The following is a 21,820-nucleotide window of genomic DNA, read 5'->3' as shown; positions in this document are numbered from 1 at the left end:
GCTCGAATGGTATCGAGTGGAGCATATTCCGACGTTATTAGTTTTTTCGTGAGTGGGACACGTAAAGGTCATACAAAGGTCAACTTTGTTTTTTTAAATGGAACGAGGTATTTTTTTTACGTCGATCGATTCAGCTGGACATTCGTTACAAAAAAGTACTGACTATGTAACGTCGAAAAATTAGTAGTTCGGGAGATATTTCAATTTAAATAATTCTAAAACGCCATTACTGTTGTACTAGTCTAACGTCTTAGTGCGGTAGTAATGATGCCTTAAGAATTTAAATAAATTGAAATATCTCCTGAACTACTAATTTTCAACCCCTAAATACAATAATTCTTATCTCGCTCGTTTTTGTTATATTTTTGCATATTAAATGCATTCTATAGTTTTTTGACAATCTAAATTTCCTATAAATGCAAAAACATCCGCAGTCTATTTATTAATAATCCAACAGTTGCCTTAATAAAATTGTCGTTGTCGCATGCTACACGTTGCCTCGTTGTCACGCCTTTGGAAACGATGAATAAGATGGGAGAAAGGGCTCGCGTACCGGTAGGGAGATCGTGTAAAGTTTCTGACGGTCGGTGGAGGTCGCAGCGGCCGATTCCGCGTCCGAGGAGTCGCGGCCGCTGCGTCGCGTCGCGTTGCGTTGGCGCGTGACGCGCAGCGAGGTTGGCCCGCGCGTCTCGCGCGCGGTTCTCTCAGTTCTGCGTCGGAGATCGCGGTCGTCGCGTACCGCCAGCCAGCGAACCGCGTGTCCCAGCCAAAGTACCCGCGAACGAGCCCGCTTCTTCGCGCCGATCCACGCGATCGTTTCCCAGGAGGAAGCAGCTCGGTCACGGGCGGGTCACCCGGGGGGCCAAGCAACGATCGCGACCAGTAAACTCGAAGGTGCAATTGCGGCGAGGAAGGACGATCATGTTCGATAAACCGTGGGAACGGCGATAACGGGAAAGAAAAAAGGCGAGCTCGTCGAAGCGCGGCTGGATTCGAGTATCTTCGAGTGACGTAAGTCGACGGCCCGAGTCGCGGACGCCTCGTTTGCTCGACGACCAATCGCGTGCGAGGCTCGTTGCCGCGCGCGACTATTCAAACGATCACCCCCGGATCCTTTTAAAATTATCCTGGTTTCGGTGCAAAACTATGTCATCGATTACGTTCGCGTACCCCTTCGATACTTCGAGGTTATGTATATCGATCGTTGCCCAGCGGTTGAGTCAATGTCGTATCGATTTTCAAGTATACACGACGGAGTTGGTGTCGATGAGAACGTGGCCGGATACGACTGGGAGCAGTCGGTTCCTTTGATCGTCGAAGGTTCCCGAGACACCCTCCGTTAGGTCGCTCATCTAATATAAACCAATTGACTCTCGCCGCCTACGTTGATCGATCCTCATCGAGCGGTAGATCAGAACCGAAAGATGATTAACTGATTAACGGGGATATTTTGGAGTCCCAAGATTTGTTATTAATACCTAATAATATTAATAATAATAATAATAATACGTTCGTACCATGTGCACGTACAACGCGCGCGCGCAAACTCGACCCGCCGCGTACCTTTGCGCAACCAATTTAGATACATGATATCAATTTAGATGCGAATTAACCTTCGTTAACCTCGCCAGGTCTCGATAACCATAGAAAAAAAGCACGGTGAAAAATGAAAGGAGGGACCTCGTTCGAGCCGGACTCGATCACATCTGTTTCAAGTTCGTTTCGCGCGTCGATGGTTTGGTTCGTGTACGGTAAACAGCGGCAGGAAAAATTTGGACCCGAGCTAGGTACTTGACGCGCTGTTCGCGATACGTAAGAATAACGAACGACGCGTTTGTTTCAGAGTGGACGATATGTTAGGAAATGTTGACCTCGACTGCGTTCCAGGATGAGGCGAACGGGGTTTACGAAAATCTCGCCTCCGTCGGTGCGTCGGGATCCACGTCGGTAACAACGCCGTCGGTAACAACACCATCGGTAACTACGGCGACGACCACGGCGGGGCGAAACGCCGAAACGACGCACGATTCGACAATTTACAGCGACACGTTTCTCGCGGGTTGCGCGGAACTTGCCGAATACGACGATTCCGTTCGCCGCGAGGAATACCCCGCGACAACCTGGCTTTCTCAGGTTCGTCGACGATGCTTAAACATTCGCAGTAAGTTCGAAACTTTTACCCACGATCGAGGAGTCGAAAAACGCAGACCTAACCTATGCCCATCTGTGCTAGGCACCGCGATTCCGTACGCAAGATTCCCCTAGGTACAGACCTTTTGCAATAACATGTTTATCGAAACTTATGGTGGGTGGGTTGGCTACCTACGGCCTTTACAACTTGTTCCAAACTCAACCAATCTGCTTCTATACGAATAACCGAAAGAAACGATGCGTTAAAGCCGCGTTAAGAGCATTACTAAGTGCACAATAGCTGACAAACAACCTCGTGGAAACCGGACACACAATAAAATTATTTTTACCGGCACAGAGAAGAAGAGAAAGGCGAGTGTTTCTTTCGGTTCGTCGTTAATAACAAAATTACATTCGAAGCAACTTTGAACGGCAATAAGAACCGATAATTGTTATGTGCAACGTATAAGAGAAGATTGTCGGTGAAAAGGGGGAAATGTTGATCGATGAAAGGCGAGGAGAGCAGGTATTAACTGCCGGAACAGAGTTTTTGCGGCTTCGGTCGTGTGCATGTCCTGTGCGGTTATTATTGTTCCGTCTTTGCGAGGAGTCCACGGGCATCTCGAACGGGGTAAACAAACTCTAGCGTCGCGTCGATGCGTACGCACTACGCGCTGGATTCGATCGATTGTTCGGGGTGTGCGCATGCGCCGCTCCGCTACGCGCCGCCCTTGGCCTAACCGGCATGTTAGTAAATCGCGCGGGATGGTTCACGTGCGTGTTGCGTTTCGTCGTAATTGTGACGTTTCTGCGTTGGATCGTGCACCGGTCGGCTCGTCGAAACCAGACAACGACGGACAACGGACACCGTCGTGGTGACGATCGTTCTTTTTGTTCGAACGCGACGCTATTGTCGGGAACGTGTCGTGATTCAGTATCGTGTCCACGAGCTACCGAGCGAGACGTTTGTTCCTTCTTTCGAATCACGCTCGATGAATTCAGGACGTGGTCGGAGAAACGCGAGGTGCTCGTCCTTTCGCAACGAATTCGCCACAGGTAATCGAAACGTTCGATCCTCGAAATTCCCGCCAACCATCGGTTTCGTTTCTTAACCTATGTCCGAGCATCGCGAACAACCACGAACATGCACTTGACGGCACCACGAGGTTCGTTGGTCGGTAAACGTAAATAGTATCCACGATCGTGGAAATTCTTTTGCTTTTGACACTGGTTGACAGCGACCGAATCGACTTGCATTCGACGTAGAACGAGCAGACAGAACGGTTTCTCGAACGCGAATCCGGTTAAGCAAGGTCCGGTACGCGGTTTAGAAACCTCGACCTACGTCCCCTACGTCTTCGAACAACCCTTGCTTGTTCCTCGCGCATGGGTTCGTTTACGATGCAAACGAAAGGCAGTTTAGCTTCACCGGGACGAAAAAAACAACAGCTTGACCTCGAGAGCTGATTTCGCGGTGCGATTACCTCGACGAGACGCCAGGAGTCGCGTGCTGCGCGAGAATCGTGAACTTTAGAAAACTCGACCAACACGTATCTGACGAGTAGTCTTTTAAACCAAGTTCGATGGACGCGTATCATCGTACACGCGACGCTTTGTTTTTGTCGGACGATGAAAGCCATTACCACGGCGAATCGACTGGACATTGGGTTAGGTTAAGTCCCCGAGATCCTGCAATTGTCATCGTTGAAACAAACAGAAAGCGTTCGCGCATGCGCGTAATAAAGACCGTTTTTTTAACCTATCGCAATACTTCCCGGTAGTCTATAATTTAATGCATTTTCCTCGTTCATCAAGAAATTATCTTTCCTACGCGTTGACTCAATCATTAAAAATCCCTATTTCTCATTTCCCTATCCGCGCAGGAAGTTTGATTAAATTAGAAACGCAACAGTTCCCGTATATCGGTCATACTGTACGTACGTATGTGCATAGATACGTAGCAGGCTACTCGCTGCACGATTGGACCAAGGTTGCGGTCGAGGTCGCTTCCGTAATCGGTATTACACCGCGACGTCGCGCGTTCCACGAATCGTTCGTTAGAAACGATACGTTTCGTCGTCATTTGAGGCCCCCCAAAAGACTCGTGTCGGGAGTTTACGCGCGGGGCACCAAGGGTCCATTTTGCTCTGGGCTCTTTTTCTGGAAACTTACGCCCTCTCGTGGGTCCGCGTCGCGATCGCCAGTTCGTCGCACCGTGCGTCGTATACTTAACCTTTATTTCTCGCAGGTTACTTTTTCTCACGATTCCGATTCGATTTCGAGCGATCTTCTCTTCCGTTTTGGCGCGACAAAACGGAACGTTCAAGCTGTTTGTGGAAGCGGGAGATCAAAGTCTAAATCCTCCTTCTCCTCGTCCGCTCCCTCTACTTGAATCTAGTACGCGTTCGGTTGCACGTACGTACACGAGGGAACGCGCGCGCCTACACTTTTGCTACGTTACGATCGACGTTCCTCCAATTACGCAACCATCTTTTTCCTTTTCGTTTGCCTTTTGCTCTCGTTCGCAACGTTCGTTGCTCGTTGTTACGATTACGATCGCGGCGGCGTTCGATCGTTCGCATCGAACTGGACCTACGGGAAGTGGAATAAAAGTCACACGGCCGCCACGATGCATCGTACGATAAGTTTTACGGCTACGTACGTATGGCCGATACGGTTGTTCGAACGATTCTTGGAAATTGCGCGTCGCCGTACCGTAACACCGTAATACGTTCCGTCGCAGATTCCGTCGGTCGATCGATCGGGATATATCGTATTGTTCGGCAGGGCTGCAGTTTCGAGATATCGCCGCGCAGAAACGCGATCGTTTGTTTTACGCTCGGTCGTATTAGTTCTCGATAAGATTCGTCGAACGCGACGGGTCGTTGAATTCGGTGTCGATACAACTGTCGTTGCACCGCGTCGCGTCGAACGATCGTCCGATATGTAAATCGTTAAACGTGTCCGTGGCCCCAAAAAGGCATACTCGCTCTGCACGTCGCGACGAAACTACGTAGCGTCGAATTTTCTCGCGATATTTATTTATTTATTCCATTCGGTAAGAAAATATAGTCGAATATGAAACGCAGTTTCTTTGTCATCCCCGGGACCGATATATATATATATATGCTCGTCTTAAGAATCATCACACTGCTGTATCTGTCGCGAGGCAAATATCGGTTGGACACGAAAGATCGATCGAAACGTCGCGGCGCTTCTGTACGGTGTTCGGTTTCTTTTTACGTTTCCAGATTGGCTGCCAAAGATGTGCTCGTGTCTGGAGACCGGCACCATGTTTTCCGGGCTTTCCAATCTTTCCAACCGATCCATGACCCGAGTCGGAAGCTACGAACGACTCGGATCGCGATGCAACGCGTTCGAGTTCAGTCGAACGTTGGTTAAAACGCGTACGAGATACGATCGGTACACGGACGATTACGACGATGAGAACTACCACGACGACGGCGGGGGCGGCGATTGTTCCGTCGAAGAAAATGGCCACGGGGACGGTGAAAATCGCGTAAGTTGTTTATATGTCCCCCGTTTACGCGTTTAATTAATTTTAATCAAAGAATTCTCTCTCTCTCTCTCTCGTTTAGATAGAGGAATTACGCTTCCACAACGACGATCACACTTGGAACAGCCTGATCGTGGAAAAGAATCTCCGTACGATCGATCTGTGTCAGCTTCTTAAAGTGAAGAGGAACGTGTCAGGAATCGCGTGGTCCATCGTGGAAACCTGGCCCCATCTGGGAATCGGTGAGCGCGACAAGACTGTTTCTTTTCTCTTTCTTATACGAACGGAGGGGTCGGTCGAGCGCTTACGAGAGCGTGACCCCTCTGGTGGCGAGCACGGAAGGTGACGCCACAGTACACGCGATACTTTAAAGGTTAAGTTTGACGAATCTGCGCTTTCTTTGCTCGCGATTAATGGAATCTGTGCGAACAAAAGGCCTCGATGCACGTCGTTCGGTATCATGTTTCGAATTCATTTCGCAGAACGTACGCTGGAGGATCACGAGGACATTCTAGCAGTGCACAGAGAGATGAAAATGTTCGCGTCCAGGCATCATAGAAAGTTTTTCTTTCGACCGGATTTCCTCAAATACGAGTTCTTTCTTAACCCCAAGGTGAGTGAAGAAATCGATCGAAACGTATGTTCGTTGCGTTGTAGTAGCAGCGTAGCTATTTAATATCGTTTGGTGAAAAAAAAAACGTTTAATCTTCCGATTCGTTGTAAATCACTGATAATCCGGCGCATCGCCGGTCGCGTGTCAGAGATAACCTCTCGACGCGAGTGTCACAACTGTCGCGTACCGACAGAGAGAATTTACGACAGTGGCTAAAAAGAAATTTGTCGACGGAAAATGTTCCATCTATTTTTGTGGTTGAACGTTACGAGGAATAGATAGAACCTTTACACGAGAGCACAATCAGACATTGAATAATGTAACAGGAAATTAGAATACATAGAAAGAAGAATGGTTGCACGTATGTTTCAGCAATTCTTTCCTACCGACATGGTCGCTTTTCCTACCACCACCGTTGCTATCCTCGAGGATGGAGGGGCGACGATGATCGACGCCGAAAGTGCTTTGAGGGTGAGTAGAAACGATCCAAGGCGAAAACGATGGCGAGTTTTCGAGCAGAGCGTGCTTTCTGCGATTACAGAATTTTCTGATGCAAGACGACGCGGAATGTCCTCAAGTGTTCAGCCTGGTCTGGATACGATTTCGATACTTGGACGTTTGGAGGAAAATGTACATGCTGTTGCGCGAACGGAAGCTCTACGTCACGAACAAGGTAAGAAGAACAACGATAGTTTTGAACGTTTGAAAATTTAGCGAGAACCGCCTGAAGTCAGGCAACACGCGAGTTGCGTCGGTAAGGATGCACGATCTGTCGTTGTTAACCTATCTCAATCGTTCTTCGATCGATTCACTGCACAAGCACTAGGAGAATTAGTTTTCATTCTTTTTAATTTGATTCTTATTTTAGTTTAGCTCGTAGAATCACACACGAAGTATATAAATAGATCTTACAGTTTAAAATTTTCGTGGCTCAGTCTGCCATACCGACCTGAAAATTCAGTAGTGATTTTAGCGTCCTCTTCTCATGGATGGCGGTCAGTTGAGAAACTATTCACTGAATTAGTATTGATGGACAGCTGTAGTGTGCGTGTAAATATATGCAAATTGACTATGGGGGGATTGCAAAAGATAATCCAATATTATCAAACAGCAGATCAGGTGCAGAAATTTTTCACAAACGAGAAAGTTCCAAAAATTATTTTTAGTTACAGGGGTCAATTACAATCATTTTTGGTCAAGAGGCATACCCCCAAAATCCTACGCAGTTTCGAGAAAAAAATTCGAGTACCTGTGAAATTTTTCGACAAAATTAAAAAATTTCAAATCATTCTAAAAAAATTATTTTTAGTTAGAGGAGTCATTTACAATTATTTTTGGTGAACAGACATACCCTCGAAATCCTACCCACTTTCGAGAAAAAAATTCGAGAAGGTGTGAAATTTTTCGACAAAATTAAAAAATTTCAAATCGTTCTAAAAAAATATTTTTAGTTAGAGGAGTCATTTACAATTATTTTTGGTGAACAGACATACCCTCGAAATCCTACCCACTTTCGAGAAAAAAATTCGAGAAGGTGTGAAATTTTACGACAAAATTAAAAAATTTCAAATCATTCTAAAAAAATTGTTTCTAGTTACAGGGGTCAATTACAATTATTTTTGGTCAATAGACATAACCTCGAAAGCCTACCCCCTTTCGATAAAAAAATCCGAGAAGGTGTGAAATTTTTCGATAAAATTAAAAAATTCCAAATCGTTTTGAAAAAATTATTTTCGGCTGCGGGGATCAATTGCAATAATTTTTGGTGAATAGACATAGGCCCGAAATCCTACGCACTTTCGAGAAAAAAATTCGAGAAAATTTTTTTACCGAAAATATAATTTTACGCATTCTCTGTTCCCTCTTTCGGTCTGTTTCGTTGTGGCGCGAGACGGAGGTTTCTCGTCGAGCAACCGAGCGCGAGAACAGGGAAAGTAAAAGAGAAAGGAAAGCACGTCGTGATGCGACGCGACGTTAACGCAAACGAATCGCGTTATCCCGCAAAGAAAGAGGATCCTATCGACCTCGATCCCCGGGTAATTTCAATGTTTTGGGAACCGTTAACGATACCGTAACACCTAACCTAGACACATCGTGATTATTGCAAATCAATTGCATGAGAGGAAACACCAATAACAGGATTAAATGATTCAGATTGAAAATGTACAAATCGTCTCTTTTATTAGTACAATAGTTGTCTTGATAATGGCTGTCTTTGCTTATGAACTTGTAAAGTTGCACGTTCGTTCTCGTTGACGCTAACTATATACATATAAGAGGATGCGTATGTACTTGGGCGAGCAGTCAACGCGCTAGTATTGCGCAGGTCAGTCATACACCTTTCTAAGATAACTCTCGTACCCGCTTTCACCGACCGCGATATGCGTTTTTCTCGCGATCTCCGACTCGCGATATGCCCACCGCGCCCGTTTCTCTCGCAATGCATGTCCTCTTCTACTTATCCATGTTCGTGGATCGTGGGACGTCGTAATATTTTTCGAACGCGAAACGTGTCGATCCTCATTTTCTTTCGATCGAACGTTCCGTGCTTCCCTATTGTCCGTGAACCTGCGAGTTACATCATGCACGTAAATTCTCGATACCGAGTCACAGGCCGTAACACGTGTGCAAATCACGAATCGGCTCTGCAAGAGCACGTCAGCGAGAACGAGCTCACCGGTAACACGAGTGTGCAGCGCGTGACACACATTCGAGTCGGCAAAAGAGCTATTCTGCTAGGAACACTGCTCCCCGGGTCGACGACCTACCTTCTGCACTCCCCTCCTGCTACTAATCCTCCGCCGCCATCTTCCCTTCTTTCCTTTTTTCACCCGCCCCCCTCTTCTCGTCCATCCTTCGCCCTGTTCCAGTCCTCTGATACACCCGTCGTCTCTCCCCGCCTCTCTCTTCGCCGATCGACTCTATTCCAGTGCTATGCTCCCGTTCTACCCCTCGTTCCCGCACCCGTGCTGCTTTCATTCGAACTGCAGTCATCGTCATCGTCATAGCACATCGTCATCGTTATAGCACATCGTCATCGTCGACGTCTATAGTAAAGGAAATTGCAATACCATAGATCGAAAACAATTACGAATATAGGTTATGATTGCATCTCGTATCGGTTTCGAAGCGATCCTACAATAGTGCACGGTTGTATTTCACTAAAATCTGCACCGTTGAACGTCTATTCTTCGTCCACCGTTAAGAGTCGTAAGCTCAGCGAAACCTGATCCAACAGGGAAGGAAAAAGAAGCGAAACAGGCACAGAGATAACGCAACAAGCGTTTCGTGTTCTTCGAGCAAATATATTCGCGATATGCTGCGCGTTCATTGGCAGCGTGACTCTCGTCCCAAAGCACGTACGAACGCCGAAACGGTAATTGTCGGTAATTACAGCGAAATGCAGAGTCCTCGGTTCCAGTTTCATGGAAAACGTGTCCAGAGAACCCACATAACCTGTGCACCGGTATACACGCGTTTCCGGCCGGCGATCCTCCCACTATTCCGCGACTTCCACGCTCTCTCCCCTTTCTCGGTTCAGGGTGTCGAGCAAACACAATACGTTTTCGCAACGCATCGCGTTACGACGTCCGTTGCATCCACGTCATTGTTCGTGGTCGCGACGCGTGACGGTCCGCCGCGAACAGTTTACGTTTTCGATCTCGTTCTCGTTCTCGTTTCTCCTCGTTATGCCTAACCTCGCGATCCCAGTCGCGGGTACCGTTCGTCGAACGCGGAGGCCGATATGCCTCGTCCCGTCGAACGCGATCGGAAGTTCGCGCGACGCGACACCGGCGTCGACGAACGACGCGCGAACGGTCTCGTAGTATTTTATCGGTCGATCCTGGCAGAGTTTTCGCCGGTGCTTTGCAAGGACAAGATACACCGCGAGTGGGGAAACAAAGGATCGGACAGAGTTCGTTTTCTCGTCGTTTGACGCCGCTGAACGCGCGAAAGAAAGTTCGTCTTTCAGGACGAACCTAACCTTGTTCGCTACCGGGCCGCGATCCTTGAAACGGGGAAGGGAAAGCGAAATTTAATTCTTCGCGTTATGTCCTCACGGAACGGGGTTGATTCGAGGTACGTTCGTATGTAAGAACAGCAATTTTAGAAACAGTCGAGGTTAGGGTTGATCTTCTCTTTCAAAACGTTCTTTACCATATCTATTCGCTTTGATAACGGAAAAGGCTAAAAGCGTTGGCACGAGCCAACGTACCGTGGTGCAGTAAAATTTGTGAATGCGTGCACGTCTATGGTGCGCGCGCAATTTTCCTACTGGCGCACCAAATCCTCGCGCGTCCTCCTTTCTCTTCTTTCCGCGAGTCGCGTGTCGCTTACGCCGAAACCGGGCAAACTTTTATCGCCCGGCGAACGATGCCCATGCTCGAATTCTACCCAGTCGTTCCCACCGATGGCCAAAATGTAATTTCACGACCATGAATTCACAAATATTTAGACGTTTAAAATTCTATTGACCGGTAATACGCATTCTGTTGTTCGCGTCCGATCGTACGAGTCTGTGATCTGTTTTGTTTCAGATCAACGCGGCAGAGGCGTTGGCTTCCTCGAAGCGGATACTACCGGTGAGTAATCCAATCGGTGTACCTAGAACGATACGAACGAATCGAACGTTGGAATTCGGGAAAAAGCGGAAAAAGTTTGCCGATCTTGATCGCCGTTCCGTCGTTTTGGAATCGATACGAGTTTAGTGGGTTAGGGTATTTGGAGTAGAATGCACGGTGCTGTTGGTTGTTGGCGCGCGACCAAAAGGTACGGATTTTCCGAGCGCGTAACCGTCGGTTTTAATGTCACCGGACGAAATACATTGCGATGCGACGTTTCGCTGCACCTTCTTTTTTCTCTTCACCCGCGTTTACCGTTTCGGCCTGACTGATCTTTGCGAGTCGATTAGCGCAACTCGACCAGCGATCGACTCTGCAAAAAGATCGTTTTGAAAGACAGTTGGAATGGAAAAACGATTCGATAGAATCGACGGAAGAATTACGATGCGACGGCGACGGCTTCCGTAACTCGCCAACCGGCAGCCAACAATGCACAGTTGGTTCACTGGGGCATATCGACCCATCGCGACAACAAAAGGAAGGAGGGATCCCCTGCTGTCCAGGGACCACCTACGTCACCCATCTATACTACAGAGACCCTGAAATGCGCGAAAGGAACGATAGAATAGTGCACGTTCGTACCGCGAATATCCAAGAATCGCCTGTTTTCTGTTTCGCGACCAGGATTTACCGTATAACAACGACACGCGTCTTGCAAGGCTTCGCGAAGCCCGCGTAGTCGTGTTCCCAACATTCGAACGTACCGTAGCGACCTCTATGATTGGGTCTCGATCAAAAATTTCATATTAAACATGGAAGGTATAATACACTCGTCTTATTTGAAAACTGTCGCTTTCGTTCGACGAACGTGGTACAGGCCGTCGGAACTTCAATGTTAAATACATATCAATGAGATCGAGTCTCGGGATGTTTTCTCGTTAACTGATATCGAGAGGATTTTCTAAAGTGCTACCAAATGTACGTCGACCGGGTTAGGGGGGCTGGCAGAAAGAGAGGAGGAACGGGAAAACGGATAATAGGGTCCGGGGCGATGGGAGTAGATGGGTAGCAGCCAGCTGATTCGGGAAAGTTCGTGAACGACCGTGATCGAAGCGAGGAGCAAGGAACGAGGCGCAGCTGCAACGCACGGCCGATGCAGTCTGCCGCCGCCGGGAAACCAGCTGACTGGCCGAGCTCGGTCGTTCTCGTCCGGCTACTCGGCTATCTTCGGATCTTTGTCCGGCGCTGTGCACGAGGGTACCGGCGAGCGACGAGTCGCGCCTCCGTCAGTTGTCGTTCCGACACTGCTGGGAGGCGATGGGTGCGCGCGCCTCCTACACACTCGACGCGAACGTCGTCGTCGTCGTCATCTGAACCGTGACCGGCCGTCTCGACGCCGCGTCGCGAACTCGGTCGATCGAGGAATCGACCGAGTTTCCTCGAGAAACGGAAAAAGGAAGAATAAACGAAGAAGAATCGCATCAACGTCGTCGCGCAGTCTGCCGTTATCGTTGCCGGTAGCTCGTCTCTTCGTTTCGCTACCCCGCCGCGTTGTTTCTCCCTCCTAACCCAGACCTACCCCTTCTTCTCCCGCGACTCCACCCCACACCGTACCACCTTTGCCCTTCCCGCACCGACCCCTGGCCAGTCCTGGCCTGGCCTAGCCTGGCTTGGCCTATTATCGTCTCTCTCTCACCCTATCGCCCCTACCACCCAACCGTTTGCTGTTCCACGTCTGTCCGTATCTTCCTTCCTTCCTTCCTTCCTTCCTTCCGTTTCATTGGTCTCGCGCAACGAGAAGAGGAAACGCGAGGAAGGTCGAGTCCGTTGACGAGAAAACGATAATTTGCTGTTGGGAAGGGAACACCCGGTGAAACCAGAATAAGCTTTAGTTTCGTTTAAAGGAAGGCAAAAGTACCTACGCGCAAATGCACGGAGTGCGACGATACGTCGGTATTGTTCTTCGAACGGGAAAAATGATAGAATCGGGGATGCAGAGAAGCCCGTCGCTCGGGAAAGAACCAGAAAGGACCGTCGATTTAAGTGCGTGGATTACAAACTAATCTCCTCGGCTCGACTGATCGTCCAATGGAGGCGTTCAAAATTAAACGTGCAATCGATACGATCGATAACATTACATTGGTTGGAACAAGCATAGTTTAACGTTAATTTACCAAACATTTGCATCTTAGTTTTGCGACCTGTTTAATAGAAAATTATTAATAAAATTGAAATAGAAATACTGATCGACGAGACTTTTAAAAAGAAACTGGTGCAACTCGTCAGGATAGTTACAGGATATGTCAATGGGTTGTTATATTTATGGAAGAAAGATCGTTGTACTTGAGGGAAATCGCGCAGCCTCGGGAAACGAGTTTCGCGAATTTCGTACGTAAAATCGATCCTGAGCCCCATGTCGCGTCAGACACGAACCGTTTTCTCGTTCCCTTAATTTTCTCGCGCCTCCAATGAAAGAAAAACAGCTTCTAATCATGAGTCACGAACCACAAGCGTTACTCTTGTTCTCGAGTTCCTTATCGCTTACGATACATCATCTTCGAGGTTGTTGGTTGGAAAGCAACCATCCTCGCGTTTTATTTGTTTAACCGTACCTCGCGGACTTGTTTAACCACCCGCTTCTCGCTCTTCCTGTATCTTTTTTTATATTTTTCTTTCTTTCTCTCTTTCCCCGTTGCCCGTATTTCCATAGCTTTCGTCAATTCTATTTTATTTTTCTATCTGACTATCTGTCTATGTATCTATCTTCTCTTTCTCTCTAGTTTGGCTATTTCGTCGATGTTCATCGGGTCGGCATCGCCAACGCCGTCTTCGTCCCTTGTCGCTGTCGCGCTGTCGTCGCTGGGATCCACGAAGCGATCGACGTTTCCTCTGCGTAACCGTTTGGCCGTATTTCCCGCTGAAACGCTGACGTTACTTGCGTCACGGTGAGTAGGGATGCTACACCTACGATACACCCTCGATCCAAAGATTTCTTAATCTTCTCGTCACGACAGCGTCGATCGAAACGATTCAACGTTATTTCTTCCATAAAATAATAACCCGACGATCGTCGTTCCAAAAGTATCTCGGTATATACAACGATTCTTGTTCGCCTAGGAGGTGTATCCAGGGTTTTAGATACGATAAATAGGATTTCCCGTAATCGAATATTGTTAAAGTAACGCGTAAAATCTATCGAAACTCTATTACCGGCGATATCGGCGCAGACGCGAACACGAACACGGACACGGGCATTGCTTGTCTCGAATTTCGACCACCGATCGATAAAACCGAAGAAAAAAAGACGAGCTAGGTACCACGGACCGTGGTAATCTCCGTTCGGTCGTTTAAAAAATTGGCGTACGAAGCGCAAATTCTATTAGAACGAATCCAATAAACGAGCGCTGCTCGGATGCATTCGCGCGTACGCAAGGTTTCCTTTTCGCGCTAGGCTATCGTGCAACGACGAAAATTCATCCATCGAAAATGGAAAATGGGACGATCCAACGAGCCAACAATTTTTAATCCACGTTCAACGATCATTCTGACCTCTCTTCTTCGATGCGTCGCGTCTTTAAATTCCCTTCGGTCTTTTCGTTGACCTCGTCCACTCCACCCACGCTCCTCGTAAGCGATCTTCTTCGAACGTCTCGATTCCTCGCTTCGCTGCTTCTGCTTTCACGAACGCCTACCGTTATACGTTCCTCGTAGTATTACCGTAATCGTAGTACATGTGTTCGTCGTGGCCCATATATGCGCTGCCAATCTACGATCGTCAACTTTTTATCAGCATGCAAAAACCGGAAACACTTCGAAAGAAATGTAGATGTACGATCTCTCGTACACCAAACTATTCGAACGCTTACATTTATAACATTTAACTAATGATATATGTATACGTGTCGCCTAAATCGAAGCATTTGATACGATATGACGGATATAACGAGAAGTGGGTCCTAAAATCCATTTGGTCACGCACGCAAACTGTGCATTTTTAGGTTAGTTTCTTCCGTAGTGACATTCGTGACGTCCTTTCGTACCGATTTTTCTTTCTCGAAGACAAATTTAACGCTTAACGCGAAGCTTGTTGCACGTTGCCTTTTCGTCTTTTCGTCATTTCCCCCCCGACCATGGGCGCCCCCCGCGCTTCTGGAATTACTCGTAAACCGGTTCCGGTCTCCACCGTGACTAACTTCTACCCGCGAATGCTAAACGTTTTCGCTTCGACGCCTCCGAATCGTTTCCGTTTTTTTCCCGATCGGATCGAACGTATCGACTTTTATCTTCGATCTTGCTTTTCCGATCCATTTCGTCGACTAAAAGATAATAAATGAAACGCGGCGTTGCGATTAAGAAGAAAGTGGAGAAATCACTTTCGAACACCGTCTCGTACAAGATGGACGATCGATTTTCGTCTGGAAATCGTTACAATTATTTCTGTTAGTTATAATATTATAAATGTAAGCATAGATTAGATAGAAAATCCATATACAGATTGATTGACATATACATATAACGTAAACGTCGAATCAAGATGGAATCGATTGTAAATTTGAAATAAACAGAGATGTCTGTTTTGTTCTTAAAAAAAGATTGAGAATAAAGGTAGTAAGAAACGAAATTTTCCATTTTGTTTTTTATTACATTCTTTTATCCTATCGGTTTGATCTAACAATGTTGTATGGGATTGATCTTTTGAGGTTAGAAATTTTTGTTCGTGAATCGTAGTAAACGGTAAGCAGCGGTATCTGTCGTTTTAACGGAAAACGAGGAACGACGAAAAAGTAACGGTTGGTTCGGGTGTCGGTTTGGCTTAGCAGATAGAACGGAGGTACGGATTATAATGTGCTATAATATAACGTGTGTGATCGATTGGTTTCAGGACAACGGGCAACTGACTCCGGTCGCTCACTTGTCGGATTACGCGGTATATAGGATTACGAACGCTAAAAAGCGTTTCAACGCGCCGTTCGAGTGGGGCGTCTGCTTGAGGCCATCCAGCAACGCCGAAGCCGAAAGCACCGAGGCTGGAGAATCCGGGCTCAAGGTCATCGCTTTCCACAGTGAAAAGTCCCGCGTTTGCTGGCTCACGGCCATGAGACTCGCCAAGGTAAGAATCTCGATTCCTTCGCCTTCCTTCCGCGTTGCCTTTCGACGCGTCCATACTCGTTGCTCGACCGCGGAAACATTACGCGAACGTTTCTTGCGACTGTTCGTTCCTTCGTTGGCAAGCGTGCGCCAACGAATCTTCCTTCCTTTCTCTTTCCATTGCTCGCGTTTCGTTCCAACCTGCATAGAAAATTCGTGCTCGTCTCGCGTCACGGTTACGAGATTTCGAGATGCAAGGGGAGTCTTTTAAAATTCACCTTAGTCGTTCGAAGCTAAGTGACGCATTGGTTCTCTGCCCCATCTCGTTCGTCGTCCAATTCCCATTCCGTTCCGATAATCGAGCAATTTCGTTCTGTCGCAGTATGGCAAGCAACTCAGGGAAAACTATCGAGCGTTCAAGAACAAACAGTGCGAGCAGACCAGCGGAGACAGTCCGAAGGAACGATACACCAAATACGACATGACCAACGTGAGTTCGCCCTTACAGATTCTCCGTCCGAGCGGACGGTTTTAAAAGGTTTAAAAGCGTCGTGGACACCGAGGAAACCGTATCCGGCGCGATATCGTTTCGCTGTTGGACGTTGTCCGTTGCGAACGTTTTTTGTTTTCGTTGCTCGAAGAAAGGGAAGAGGAGAAGTTGGAAAGAAGGAGCGTGTCGGAGGTTGGAGGTTGGAGGTCTCCGGAAGAGTTCGCGTACGGCGAAGCAGAGTTTCGAAAACCGAGCAAAAAAGCCGCAATCGACTGTTGCTAAGCGACGGCCGGCCGGCCGGCAACTAATCGATCATTCGCAAGGTACACGCGCGCGCACACCGACCGTTGCGACGCGTCGCGTTGCAGTGTTCGAAAACACCGACTCGGACGCGAATAGCCCGATTTTTTCAACGAGCCCATTATCCTTTTATTACGTTCATTCTCATTCTTTCGACTATCGTTGTGTAAGAAAAGTTCGATATCAGGATCTGGATAGCGGTCGGGCGTTTTAAATAAAATCGACACGAGTTGCTTTCTAAAACTGTAGAAACCCTGACAGAAAACCAGGGTCGTGAGGGCACCCTTGACAGTACGGTCCTTCTTTGTCTAAACATTCTGGCCGATCCTCCTTTAAGAGGGGGAGGCGCGCCAAGGAGAAGCACATGGCCTGCTTCGGGCATTCCTTCATTTCTACGTTTCTAACAATTGTTGGAAAGTTTCTTTCGCGGTTTCTATACGAAGTAAAATCGTTTCATTTTATACCGCACGACTTTTGCATAGGAAGATATACGGTTTAGCGTAACGATAGCAACATGGAATTAATATATTTTACAAAATACGTAGTTTTCGAACACTATGCGATTGATATGTCCTGGTACTCTGGGTCATTCTAATAGTTGTCCATTTATGATATTTTATAGGTTATCAACCAAGTTAAGTATTTATAATTGTATCGCGTTGGATCTTTTAAAGCCAGGAAGATGAAACTTGTTCGCGCATGCGTGTATCTCCGGGTCGATTCCGCGCGCTTGCGCATCTGCAACCTTGACATTGCATTACTCGTCCCTCTCGAGGAAGCTTTTGCACGGTTTCTCGTCGCTATTCGCCCGCCAGAGTGTCGCGTCGTTCGAAACGAGCATGGAAGAGAAACCATGGCGTACCGGCGGCACCTTATTCTCAAACGTACGCGCATTCGAACCGGCCACCGGACCTCGCGGACCCGGAACTCGAGTCGAAGAAGCATCCGGGAAACAACGTCCCCGGTTTTCCGTGAATTTTTGTTCGAGTGCTGCGTTTGTTCAGCTTGAGAGCTTCGTCCGTTGTCCTCGATGTCCGATGTTCGATGTTCGATGTTCGCCTAGCAACAACCGTATCGGACCAACCCCCGTCTCCCAATTTCGTTACTCGTCGCGCGCGCGCCCTATTTCTACGCCCCCCCCCCCACCCTCCTCCCCCGACGAAATCGAGACGCTTTTCTCCGAAACTCGGTGCAGGTGGTCGTCGTGTGTTTAAACTCGAGCGTAGGAGACGAATCAGCAGACGTAAACAAACGGCTAGCAGCCCAGGGACGAAACAGTCCACCTTTTTTTTCTTTCTTTTTTTTTATCTCTCTTCGACCGGATCCCACACAGATGCGTGTTGCACTTATATGTCACCAATGTCGATAGTGATCCGAGTGAGGAAAAGAAGGAAAGAATACTTATAGAGTAGGAGGAACGAGATTAAGTAACGCTGAAACAAGTTTTGTTTGTTCGATTGTTGGATTCCAACACTTTATTTAAAAAATGAAAACTCGTACAACTATTACGTCGACCGAAGACTAGACTCTTTGTCGGTATTGCAGGCGTTTATATGTTATTGGTAGAGATGTAAGGACGATGAGTCAAGGGATAGTGTGACTCAGGGTACGAGGTTCAGGATGAGCAAGGATTAGAAATCTGGACCAGGATGTTTTGGATGAGTTGTGTTTGCGAGGTGACGGAGTGGTGTTCGTCTGGTCCAAAGATGATTTTTGGTGGACCGTGTTCCCAGGAAACGGTGCGATCTCGCGTAGCTATGGATTTCACCGGGAGCGTCGGGAGAATCGTGGACGATCCGAAAGAGGCCAAAGACATCGCCGAGTGCGAGGGGATCAACTGGCGTCGAACGTGGCGACCGTTCTCGAGACCGCCGGCCGGCTGCGCGGTGCTGAGGCTCCACGGACTCGACGACGGTATCCACGTTTTGCAGCCCTGGTTTCACAGGGGACTCAAGAGAGACATCGCGGCGGCGATCGTCAGGGATCACGGTTCCGTGGACGGGTGAATATCCATAACCGCGTTTATGCCTCCAAGCTTTTCTCTTATCGCTGACGACACGTTCTGGGTTTCAGCGTGTTCCTGGTCCGCGAGAGCAGGAGCAACCTGGGGGCGTACGTGTTGACCTACAAATACAGCGAGAAAGTGTTTCACGCGCAAATCCAACCGGTGAGTACGGGGATGTTAACCCTTTTAATGCCGAGCGAAAAATACCGAGCCAATTTGGGCAAACACGTTCGCTGTCTATGACACGTATATGGGTCACGCCGCCACGCTATTGAATACGCCGCTCAGAGTCCGGACAGTGAACGCGTTAACCCTTTTAGTGCCGAGCGAAAAACTTTTCAATGATATTTAATAAATAATCAATTCGTTTAAAGTTCCGCCCGTACTGAATTTTTTTCTCGAAAATGCGCAGGATTTCCAGGGTATGCCTATTCACCAAAAATGATTGTGATCGATCCCTGCAACTGAAAATAATTTTTTTAGAACGATTTGAAATTTTATAATTTTGTCGAAAAATTTCGTATCTTCTCGAATTTTTTCCTCGAAAGTGCGTAGTTATTCGGGGGTATGTGTATTCACCAAAAATGATTGTAAATGACCCCCGCGACCGAAAATAATTTTTCCAGAACGATTTGAAATATTTTTTTTTCGTCGAAAAATTTAGGCTCCAATTTAGATTTTCGGTAAGGAATTTTTTTTCGTCGTGTATATCGTCGTTCGGCACTAAAAGGGTTAGAAGCAAACAGGTCTACTGTCCAATCTCCCCAGCGACGTGTCCGATAGCGCGTGGTACGACCCATATACGGGTCACAGACAGTGAAAACCTGTTGAAACCCCAGGTTGGTAACGAACACCTTGAAAATCGTGGACGTTTCAGGTATTCGACGAACGATGCAACTGCTGGCTGTACACTCTGGACAAGGGCGTGACCAAGTTCTACGATCTGCTGCAGCTGATCGAATTCTACCAGCTGAACGCGGGCTCGTTGCCGACGAGGTTGACCCACTATGTGCAGAACGGCGTGCCGGTGCCCGTACCGAGGGCGGAGGACGGGAGAGCGTCGCCGTCGCCGCCCGAGCCCTGTCACAGATTCGTCGCGACCGCCTGCGAGAATCCAACGAGCCTCGAGGGCCAAGGGAGCATCTGAGGATAGGAATTCCAGCGGCCCGACAGCCTCGACGAGCCACTCGTTTCGCGCGGTCCACGGCCAAACGGGGGCGCAAACGTTCGCCCGTCGCGATCGGGTTGCTGGAGTTTGTGCCTGTGCAGCTACACCGACTGGAACTTGTAGCGCGATTTTCCCCTTTCCACGGACCACGATGAACGAATGCACCGCGTGCAGAGGGAACAGAGGGGTCCGTGACCCGGAGGAGGAAGTCGATATCGTCCAACTTTGCCGCTCGAGCACCCCAAGACAACGAAAGTTTCGTTCGATCGACGGCTACGAGGGCAGCAGCGATCCTGCCCGTAGGCGAACGCGTTCCAGCAAACGTTCTATTCTCGTCGCCGCATGGAAACCACGATTCCGGGTTTTCTGTTACCTTTTTAAACGCCGCGACGCTTCTTCTTTTTTCGCTCGACCCGCGAGCGCGTTCGTTCGCGTCACGCCGACGATCTAAAAATCGACTTTGACTGCGGTTGGTCAATCTTGATTTTTTTTTACCAAGGCGCCGCGACGACGATCGAGCCCCGACGGAAAGAGGAGGAGGAGACGCGACGGACAAGCTGGATACGAGAACAGTGCTCGCTGAACACGATAGAGACTGACGGAGTCGTTGTCGCGGACGACAACGATTTTATCATTAAGACGACTATTATGGATAGCAATTGTTACGATAAAATATATTTTGTACGAACATGGACGCAGAAGTCGATGCACGTATCCGCGGGAACCGAGGCCCTCGTGGGCCGAATTCGAGTTCGTTGCGCGGCTCGCTCGACGTTCGTTAAACGAAACAGCAAAGAAAAAAAAAAAACAATAAAACGCAAACATGCCACGGAACGTAAGACGTGTTGTGTTTCTTATTTCTATTCCCGGTCATCGATCGTTCGAAAATCCAATTGCTCGTAAATCCAATTTACACGAAGTGTTCTGCGATTTATGCAATTTCTTATTCCCGTCTGTAGCATGGAGAATCACGCACACTCGCGTTCAACGTCCACTTTGTTTCTTTCGTGCATGCCAACTATCGCGTAATCGCCTCGAAGCTTGTTTCGCGCATCATTCCCGCTTTTCGAACGTTCGAAACGAGCACGCGCAGGCGCGCGTGTCCATCGATGCACCGCGCACGGCATCTATCGAGAAGCAGTCGAGAGCGACTCGACCCTCGCGATCGACAAACAGAAATCGATGACTGCGTTCCGTCGAACGTCGAACGTCGAGCATCGCGATCTCGATAAATCGAATCACGGGTAACCGGACGGCGGATAACGATTCGTAATGTAAATCTAAGCGTAGAGAATCTTCAATTTACTTGTTATACGTTTGTACGAACATTTAATATGCAGTAAAACACGTGAATAGAAGCACTGTGGCCTTTCGACTTTCCCTTCGTCGAAATAAATCACGAGCTACTCGCGTTTTGATGAACGTGGTCGATTCGGTGCGTGAACACGAGCCTGAGCTCCTCTCGCCCCCCCGCGAGGTAGGCTTCCCGTCATGCACCGCTGAAACCTGCGTTACTTTCCCATGAAAACTATTTCCAAATGAAATACAGTATAATCGCGATATTTAAGGAATTAACCCTTTGTACTCCGAATTATATTTCAATTTTGTTACCAGCAGCTCCCAACGCTTTTAAGTGTTTTATTTGAAATTTATTAGAATATCTGTTTTATTTACACTGTTGTTGTGTTTTGTAATTTTCAAGTATACGATATCTCTGGTTTGGAAAAAAATGTCGAATGGGACTCGACATAGGAGTGCAATGGGTTAATATTATACGAGTTGTGGGTGACATTACGTATAATAATCAAATTTCTAACGAGCCATATCGTTTGGACAAGTAGATAAATAAAAAAAAAAGAAGTGTGTCGCGATATTTGCACAGCAAAAATTCTATGGTTTTTGGAGGTGAACACAACGAAACGAACGATTCTGCCCGCAACAGGTAAG

The 21,820-nt window shown here is 47.8% G+C and overlaps 1 protein-coding gene across 10 annotated transcripts; it reads left to right on the top strand.

Moving 5' to 3' along the window:
- Positions 1 to 591: 591 nt before the first annotated feature.
- Positions 592 to 20,712, top strand: LOC122395736 (growth factor receptor-bound protein 14-like). Of its 10 annotated transcripts, XM_043393562.1 has the most exons (13): positions 592 to 1,011; positions 1,844 to 2,161; positions 5,382 to 5,650; positions 5,730 to 5,889; positions 6,130 to 6,260; positions 6,633 to 6,731; positions 6,802 to 6,933; positions 10,799 to 10,843; positions 15,705 to 15,932; positions 16,293 to 16,400; positions 18,434 to 18,702; positions 18,774 to 18,867; positions 19,583 to 20,712. In XM_043393562.1, the coding sequence occupies exons 2-13, from the start codon at positions 1,864 to 1,866 to the stop codon at positions 19,850 to 19,852; spliced, it is 2,103 nt and encodes a 700-aa protein (XP_043249497.1). In that variant the 5' UTR covers positions 592 to 1,011; positions 1,844 to 1,863; the 3' UTR covers positions 19,853 to 20,712. The 10 variants fall into 10 exon arrangements, with proteins under 10 accessions (XP_043249497.1, XP_043249498.1, XP_043249504.1 ...); XM_043393563.1 differs by lacking the exon at positions 10,799 to 10,843 and having other exon boundaries at positions 593 to 1,011; XM_043393569.1 differs by lacking the exon at positions 592 to 1,011 and having other exon boundaries at positions 2,036 to 2,133.
- Positions 20,713 to 21,820: the final 1,108 nt, after the last annotated feature.

The sequence above is a fragment of the Colletes gigas genome, unplaced genomic scaffold (genome assembly GCF_013123115.1).
Source record: "Colletes gigas isolate AHSC1104 unplaced genomic scaffold, ASM1312311v1 Colletes_gigas_Sc00006, whole genome shotgun sequence".
Classification (NCBI taxonomy): Eukaryota; Metazoa; Arthropoda; class Insecta; order Hymenoptera; family Colletidae; genus Colletes; species Colletes gigas.
This window is presented reverse-complemented; position numbering and strand designations above follow the sequence as displayed.